This window comes from Cryptomeria japonica, chromosome 11 (genome assembly GCF_030272615.1).
Source record: "Cryptomeria japonica chromosome 11, Sugi_1.0, whole genome shotgun sequence".
NCBI lineage: Eukaryota > Viridiplantae > Streptophyta > Pinopsida > Cupressales > Cupressaceae > Cryptomeria > Cryptomeria japonica.
In genome coordinates, this window is record NC_081415.1 from 545,826,767 (window position 1) to 545,836,129 (window position 9,363).

The 9,363-nt window shown below is 33.9% G+C and overlaps 1 protein-coding gene and 1 long non-coding RNA gene across 12 annotated transcripts in view; one reads left to right on the forward strand and one right to left on the reverse strand.

Annotated features, from left to right (window-relative positions):
- The window catches only part of LOC131051508 (uncharacterized), a 68,014-nt gene extending 60,088 nt beyond the window's left edge, over positions 1-7,926 (reverse strand). For 3 of the 5 annotated variants that reach the window (XR_009107131.2, XR_009107129.2, XR_009107127.1), the window contains exons 1-2: positions 7,789-7,923; positions 4,952-5,055 (exon numbers count right to left, since the gene is read on the reverse strand). This is a non-coding gene — a long non-coding RNA (uncharacterized LOC131051508). Of the gene's footprint in view, positions 1-4,951; positions 5,065-7,788 lie in introns of all 5 variants that reach the window. The other 2 variants (XR_009107130.1, XR_009107128.2) reach the window with 2 other exon arrangements.
- The window catches only part of LOC131051506 (cold-responsive protein kinase 1), a 73,627-nt gene extending 65,358 nt beyond the window's left edge, over positions 1-8,269 (forward strand). For all 7 annotated transcript variants that reach the window (XM_057986066.2, XM_059213986.1, XM_059213987.1 and 4 more), the window contains one exon: positions 7,726-8,269. In XM_057986066.2, coding sequence (XP_057842049.1) covers positions 7,726-8,022 — 297 coding nt within the window. In that variant the 3' untranslated portion in view covers positions 8,023-8,269. The remainder of the gene's footprint in view (positions 1-7,725) is intronic.
- Positions 8,270-9,363: the final 1,094 nt, after the last annotated feature.

The window sequence follows — 9,363 nt, forward strand, 5'->3', positions numbered from 1 at the left end:
CAATATCCAATTATATAATACTTCAAAAATGTAAATATGATAGAAATGGAAATAGAAACGAAAATAATATTATGTATATATTACCAATATTTTTATTATATGATATACCAAAATAAATATTAAAAATTATCTGTAATTATTTTATTTTCAATTAAAATCTATGTTCTACAGTGTTTCTAGGATGGCAAGAGATACATTTCAGGGATGGGTCCAAGGTCCATTTTTGGGGGATGGTGGGGGGACAGTATATATATATATATATATATAGTTAAATGGACAACATTATAACGGAAACAATATGATATGACACTGTTAAAATGAAGCTGGATTATATATGCAAAAGCCCGCATGCCAACCACATTCCAAAGATAAATTGTTTGTCGGCAGACTCGGCACTTCTCACACAATACCGTATTGTACCAGACCATGGCCAATGCACCTTTAATCTCTTTTGCAGCTGACAATAATAACAGACTTTAATACCATATCAAAAATTGTGAAGTTGGAGACTTTTTTGAACAATGAAATCAAAAATCCAAATTATTGCAGTTAGTGTTAACCTATGTTACCGGATTTGTGGGGTTGGGTCAAGGTACGAGTTCGGGTTCAAACTCGGCACTCATTGTAACATGCACTACCTATGCAAATATATAATCATAACTTTGAAACAGAATAGAATGTAGAAAACCTGCAACAATTTTTTTTTTATTTACAACATTGAACTAAATCAGATTCTTTGATATAAAACAGTGATCTATTCTACGAGATATAATCTTGCTCAAATGAAAATTCTAACATTTCAATTTAAAAGAGTAGAGAGGATCAGAAATTACATTTTTCTTGATGCACACTCTGATCTTTTACATAACTTTACCAATGATTTGGAGAAGGGAAAGTATCATCAGAGCGCTTTTCCGCCCAACCACGGACTTACTAGTCCCCTATGCTGTTTCCAACTGGAAAGGCCGAACCCTTCACAAAGAGCTAACGAGAAGTTGAACTCATACCATCTGAGACTGGTATATAATCCTACACAGCTCCCTAGTCAGTCATACACTATAGGCTACCCCTAACTAGCATGACCTCTGACTGAGTTGTATAATTGGATTAACGAACTAACTGACGCTCATGTATTGAGCATCACCTTGGCCAAAGGTTTTAAATTAGTTGCATTGTTCAACACCCTACTTGGCTGCAACTTGGGCTTTCAGGTCAAAGGCTCTCTTCTGCGACTCTTAAGTTTATGGATGACCATTATGACAAACACTTAGTGACCATTTTCAACACATGAATGAAACAGGAATTAACAAACAGACGATAGTTCTCTAATGAGGTTTTCTAATTTGTTCTTCTCTAAATTCATTTTATCTTGGATTGAATTTAAACTATTACCTTAGGTTGATAAAGATATGACAAGCTATAGAACTACTAGCTCTCAAGTACACTTTATGTTTTTGTATTCAAAATGCTTTTCATGACTTTGCTATTAGTGCAATATCTAAGTGCACCTATTGTATTTGATATGCCAATCTGCATTACTGAGTACTGAAGAACTATTCTTGCCTGTCTTTCCTTTTCCGAGCTAAGGATAAGTTAACAATCTCAATTGACAGAGGTTAATCACAAGTTCATTTGAGCAGCTATCACAGCTGATGGTTATTACCCACATCTCTAAATCCTTAAATAGATTAATACATCAAGAGGACATCCCAATAAAACATGACTCTTGAATCGTCTGAGCCCAAATATTCCCATCTCCCTTAACATGTATCTCATAATTGCCGAACTAGAATTTTCTGACTCAACAGTCTATTTGTTTTACCTATAATGTGATGCACCCCAAAACGAAGATGGTTCTAATACAGTCCAAAACTTAACTCTTCTATGTGAGACTACGTTGGCTATATTAAACATTTTATGAATATATTTTTCCCATTCTCCATTTTAAGAATTAATCACAGCGATACGAAATAATACATTGTGTGTGTATACTTTCTTTTACTGAAATAGAAGCACTGAAGGAAAGAAAGAACTTTCAAAGACTTACTGTTTTTACACTATGCGTTTATATTTCCCTATTGACAAATAAGGATAATTCACAGCCATACTGTAAATTTCACTGTGCATGTTCATAACTCTTTTTTTTATTGAATAGAACACTGAAGGGAAGAAAGAACGTATAAGCCTATAAGCCTAACTAGGCTTGGATATGGAACATGACCTGATTAGCTGAGATAGAAATATGACCTTGTGGCTTTCTTTTCAGTCAACAGCACCCACGAATCCTCCACAGTTCCACAAAATGACTGAGTGCAATGGTACCACTCAACAGAGAATCTCCAGCTAGTTGCAAGAAAAACTCCTAGCTATCATACTATATTTGTTTTTAACAGAGCTATTGCTGATTAAGCTTTTAGGATAGAACTCCAAAAGTATTTTCCAAAACCTCCTTCCTTTTCCCAAACATAATAATCCTTCCAAAATGACAAACTCAAAGATTGGTTAAACTTACAAAATGGGGATGGTGTTCACTTGGGCAAGTTTGTCATAAGACTCCTTTTATATGCAGATGACCTTATCATTATTGCTAAGTCTGCTATTGGTTTACAAGAACACCTACTCTCCCTTGAGCAATTTTGTAGAACTGTGGGGATGCAAGTTAACATCAGCAAAACAAAAGTGATGATTTTCTCCTAAGTCACAAGGTTCGAATTCAAATTCGAATTCGATAGCCATGAAATTCGGATGAAATTCGACAAGGGAAAAATTCGAAAAAAAATTTGGATAAAATTCACCTTCTATAATTTTGTTTATTTTTAAATATATGTATACTTCTAATAAATTATCAGAATAGCGATCCTTGTTGGAGAAAATCCGAGGGCGACCCAGCAGTTGCAAACACCCATAACCCAATAGATACAAAGCATGTACAAAGAATACCCACGACCAGCTGAGTTGTGTTTAGAGGCGGATAGCAGTGCTTTATAGAGAAAATTCGATTAAATTCGATTTTTTTTATAGAAGTTTGAAATTCGATTAAATTCGAACCTCATCCATGAAAATCGCCGTATCCTATGACTTAGATTTTCTCTACCAAAAGAAAACATGACCAGCATGTGTTCCATTTTGAAGGTAATACTCTTGACGAAGTAACGGATTACAATTACCTTGGTATTGACTTCAACAAAAAATTAAGTTGGGAAGGGTGCAGAAACAAGAAAGTTTTGGAAGGGTGGAAAGCGTTTTATGCCTTTCAGAATAGGTGTAGAGAGGCTGAGTTATGGGACTGGAAGACCTTTCAAACTCTTTTTGGTCTTTTAGTGCTTCCGGTTGTCCTTTATGGCTGTGAAGTGTGGGGCAGCAGTACTTCTGTCTTGCAATGGAAACAAATTTAGAAAATGCAAAAACATTTGATTACAAACAAGTTCAAGCTTAAAAATTCAATATCTTATGACATTATGTTGAGTGAAGTGGGGGCAGCACCCATTGAGGCTATTGCTATGACGAGACTCATAAGTTATTTAAAAAGAATCGAGAGAATGGATGAGGACCGATGGCCTGGGATTGTCTTTAATGATACTCTATGTAAAAGAAAGAAGACTTGGATGCAATAAAATAACAAATGGTTAAGTAAATGGAATATCTACTTAAACGCATGCCCCACCAATAGCAAGGAGATAAAAGCATTTGTTATAGACAAATTTCGCAAGTGCACTTGGGATAAAAACCTTGGAAGCAAGAAAAAATACTATATTGAAGAGTTTAACCCCACTTGTAATTATCAGCAAAAGACGTACATAGGGGCCAATATTCCTTGGAGAGCCAAAATCCTTATTGCTCAATTAAGAACTAATTCTCACCAGCTTCGTAGTGAAACCGGTCGTTGGAAAAGACCTAAAGAAGATTGGGAGGAGAGAGTGTGCACTCTCTGCTCAACGGGTAAAGTGGAAATGGAAAAACACTTCATTTTAGAATGTGAAGCTTTCAAGGACAGCAGGGACAGCTATATTAACATCTTGACAGCTAACTCTTGGGACAATCTTTTCAGTGAGGGAATTGTTGAGAAGCTGGAAGCACTTATCATTGCGCTACATAAGAAGAGAGCTGAAATGCAGAAGGCAATCAGTGCTTAATCCAGTGCGGTTGGCAGTTTTGTCCCATAGGCTATATTTAGTCTCGTGGACGTTAAAATAATTTCTTCTTCTTCTTCTTCCTTTTTGGTTGCCAAAATGAACTCTATAACCCTGTAAACGGTTATTCCCATTTCAAATAATTTCAATGCATTTCAATACTTCTCATTTCAATTTGGGTGCATGCCAAGATTCACGCCCAGCCACTATGATGATTTTTGAATTACATGAGCCTTTGACTCAACTTAAGCCCGAAGAAAACATATGTCACGCGGTGATTATAATAATGTCTTGCTTTATAAATATAAAACAAAAACCCAAACATATGGCTTCATACCGATGCCCATTTTAAATTAAACGGTGCCTTATTAAATAATAAAATAATCTCATTCATGAGTCAAAGCCCCACCACTATCATATTATAGCCATAATAAGAATCGAGTCAAAGTATTTTAAAAGTAATCTTTACATTTCAAAAGAATTAACATATATATATATATATATATATATATATATATATATATATATATAGATATATATATATATATATATATATATATATATACACCACATGTACATGCCTATACAAGCACGTATACGTATGTATTTATCTATGTCCTAAATACATACACACACATATATATATGCATGTGCAAATTGCAATTTGATTTTAAAAATAATAAGAATATTAATAATAATAAAAAATTAGCTTGAAATACCAATTCCAAGACTAGAGAGGTGAAACCCTAAACATCTACTCAGACTAAAATAGGGTTACCTGGCACAACAAGGTGACGAAAACAAGGTTAACGTGAAACAACCTGACTCAATTTACGGTTGAGCTTTTGAGGTGGCATTGAGTTCCTCTTTCATTATCTCCCGACCTGATGATACCTCCCCCCCCTTCTCGAAGGACAACAATCTCCTGCACACACTTTGCCAATTCAAGTAGTTAGCCTGAAATCCTATCGTATCTTTGTCATTGCATTATTTAACAACAAAAGTAAAACATCTCAAATACCATCATGTTTAAGATCAAATAATCAACATAAAAGTTGTGAATCATCATTCCATCGTACTGAGCACAAATAACATTACGTAAATATATCATAGAAACATCTAGGGCATAAGTAACATTACGTAAATATAGCATAGAAACATCTAGGGCACAAGTAGCATTGCGTAAATTTAGCATAGAAATATCTAGAGCACAAGTGGGATGTAACACTCATGTCGAACCTTGGGAAAACACAAGCCGAACCCAGCTGTTTCCAGTGTCGTGGGCATCCAAAAAAGCGCCCCACAAGTCAAAAAAACCATTTAAAAATTTAAAATGCCCCCCACCCCTAATTTTGCTTTACCTTTCTTTCTTGTTGTCATTTCACCTCATTTTTTCAACACAAAACTTGCATTCTCAACATTTTTTTTTCTCCTAGCTGGCTTTGAAGGTTGTTGATTTAAATGCTACAGTTGCACAACTTGCACAAGTCTCTATGGATGAGGCAACTCTTGCACTTGACATAGACATAGCTAGGCTAGTGGGAGTGGCATTCTAATGGATTGTAGTTCAAATGAAGTTGAACCAAATGTTGACCTTGATGCTTTTGATGAAGATGAATATGGATATCAAATATGGACTGTAATTTGAATTTTTATTGTGTAATGACATTTGGAGACTTGAATATTATCATTTTTACAAATTATGAATATGATATTATGAGGTATTTAAAAAATTTATTTATTGGCAATTATGGATTTGAGTATCACTCTTCTTATAGCTATACAGTTATAGTTATATTTTATATGTGTGTGCGGACGTGCCCGTACCCATACTCAAGGAAAAAGTAAATTTGTCGTACCCACATACCCAAACACATATCTGCACCCATAACCAAATTGGCAACTTAATAATTAACTATTATTTAAATTTTTAACCTATATCATTTGCTATGAATCTGAATCATGATATATTTATTGCTGTTATATCACCGTTGCTGCTATCATTTCTGTCATGATTAATTTTATTGCTGTTTTACTGCTATCATGATATATTTATTGCTGTTGTTATAATGCTGTCATGATATATTTAAGAGTCTTTTTTTCATGTTATGATTGACTTTCTTTTTCAATAATTATAAAAAATTGCTTTACCATTTGGGTATCTGGCCATTCCTGGGACGGTTGGGGTACATATCAGACGTCCCCAGCTGCTTTGGGGATGACCAAAAGTCCCCCCAACATTTCCTATTCCTGCAACACATTTCAAAAGCAATTTGAAGATTTAAAGATTTTTGGAGATGGCTAGGGGACATCCCCGATACCCAAAATGCCATTGGGAATGGGGACAGGGGTTTGTGGGCTAGGGACACGAACCCATGGAACTTAAATTAATATAGATTAACATATCTATTTTAATTTTTTAGTTTAAATGTTTGGAATTTTTTGCACAAAAACAGATACATTTATAAAGAAAGAAAACTCTTGAAATTATATTCATTGAAATCAAAATTTGAGCAAGGATTTTGATAGTATAGAATATTCATCTGTCAGTAACGGAGACATTATTGACTTGATTGCGAATCAGAAGCAGGCTTCCCCAAAGGAAATGAATGGGTGATTTACGTACATGATATTGATACGCATGAACAAATTCTTGTCCATCCCTAATTGGTCTCCAGGTCAGCATACATACAAGTTTTTACCGTTTATTTTTATGTGAGTGTGGCAGGCATACCAATTGAGGTGGGTGAAAGTAGAGGGTTGTAGAAGGTCTCAAGGTCTACAACTAGGCTTTCATGTGCCCTATGACAGTTTTTATTTTGTTCCTAGGTGCATGCGCCCAAGGGGAGCTGGACCTTGGATCCAGACCCATTCAAGCTAAGTATAGGGGCTAGATCCTATGTACTCAGTAACTTACTGATCATAAAATTCTAGGCTTTTGTCCACATGCATCTGTGAATCCCAAAATTTGTTAAAACAATTCGTACAAAAATTGAGATAGGAAATATAGGGAGGCAGATCAGAATGAAGGAACCTTAGCAAACAAATATTCGTCACACTTTAAATATGGAATTTTTCGGTTTTTTAAATGTTTCACTTATGCTAAGGATGGATTCAAATGTGGTGTGAATTGAGTCTATAATAGAACATTTTATTACTCGCCCATTTCAGCAAGCCTTTCAACCTAAATAAAAATATTGAGTAGAGTAGAGTTGTCAACCAAGCAATCAACCGAATTGAGTCTATAATAGAACATTTTATTACTCGCCCATTTCAGCAAGCCTTTCAACCTAAATAAAAATATTGAGTAGAGTAGAGTTGTAAACCAAGCAATCAACCTGCTAAACCAATATTTGAAACATGCACAACGCATTGATAAAACGACATGTCATACATATAATATTTTAACCCAACTTATATTCTCTTTAGGAAATGTCATCATTCCAAAACCTATATTCAATTCAGGCATAAGAGTTAATGGCATCCTGGTACAATTGTTTTACAGACATTCTATGTACTTTTTCTTTGTTTAGGTTTCCATGATCAAGAATTCAGAAAATCTATGTATTGTCATCCTGGTACAATTGTTTTACAGGCATGGCGTTTATATGAGGAAAACAGATTGCTAGAGTTGGTGGATACAAGGTTAGAGAAGTACTCGGAAGAAGAAGCATTGCGGTTCATCAAAGTCGCTCTATTGTGCACTCAAGCTGCACCCAAAAACAGACCGATCATGTCTCAAGTTGTAAAAATGCTGTCAGAAGGGCACACCTTCACTGAGAAATCTATCTCGCGGCCCGCTTTCATGTCAGCAGATTTAAAAATACTTCCATCGCATGAGTCCACAACCCAAACATCAAGGCTTGAGGGTGAATCCACATCCAGTTACTGAAGACGCACATTGACCCCCATTTTCAGTAGAGTATTGAATCCTTTGAAAGAACCCATATTTTAACTTGTTTGTAATGCTACTAGAGAAACTTTTTTGTAATATTACGCATTTCATATTTCTGGTGCAACTGTGACTGGGATAGAAGCGTGTCATGTATATTGAGTTGTTAGTATTGCAATAAGATATTCAGTCATTTATCACAAAGAATTTAAAATTATATATTTTAATATATTTAATTCATTACATCATTATTTTATTAAAAGAGGAGATATTGTCTAACCTTATTTCTCCATTAATTAACTTTTAAATAATTTCCATGTAATAAGATACTAATAAGTTGGACAATATATCTTTATTTTCATAGCCTTATCTTCTTTTTTGACAAATTTCTAGAATTTCTACTATAGACTACAATTTGAGGGATTCAACAGAATAAAATTTCAAAAGCAAATAAATTGTTTGAAGAAAATTTGAAATAAAAAAACAAAAAATAAATTGATAATGGTAAAGTATTATTTATGATTAAAATTGAAATAATAATAAAAATAATATAGAAAAGAAATAAAAATTAAATTTCAAAATTAATCTATTATTTCATATAAAAGTTTATTATCATTTTTTAAAACTAATTAATAGTTGTCAAGAAAAATTAATCATATTGTAGATAGGAATCTGGAAATCATCAAAACAAGTATAAACATTAGCCTAGCTCAATCACGAAAACTAAATTGCAATGATAAATCCTAATTACATTCAATAGAGATATATGAAAAACAAGACATTCAATTCAAATGCAAACCATCACAAATGTGAAATGTCTCCTTAAGAATTCTCCATTGTCCTTCTTTCTCCTTCAAATGGCTTTGTTTTGTGGATCTCACCTACAAGTGCATAAGCATAATATGAAAGCAAGATTGACAAGACAAGATGACAGCGTAAGGATACTAGAAGCGTGATTGATTCGGCCCTTTGATTGAAGAAATTCATCCAATTTATAGATAAATTGGAGAAAAGACAAGATTAGCATTAAATTGATATTAGAGGCAATTGATTTCAAAATGGCAAAATTGAGTTGAAGGAAGAATGTTATGACACCTTCTATGTCATAAATTATGACATATTGCCAATGCAAAGGTTAGAGGACTAAAAGCTTATGACATCTTACTATGCCAATAGTATGACGCATGAGAAATTCATGCTTCCACCGAAGCACAAAAATAGGGAAAGACTAGAGAGAAATTAATTAGGTGGAAATTGAATTTGACAAATTAGAAAATAGGTGGAAATTAGGAATTAGGAAAATTAGAAAATTAGAAATGATGTGGAAATTAGGAAATTAGA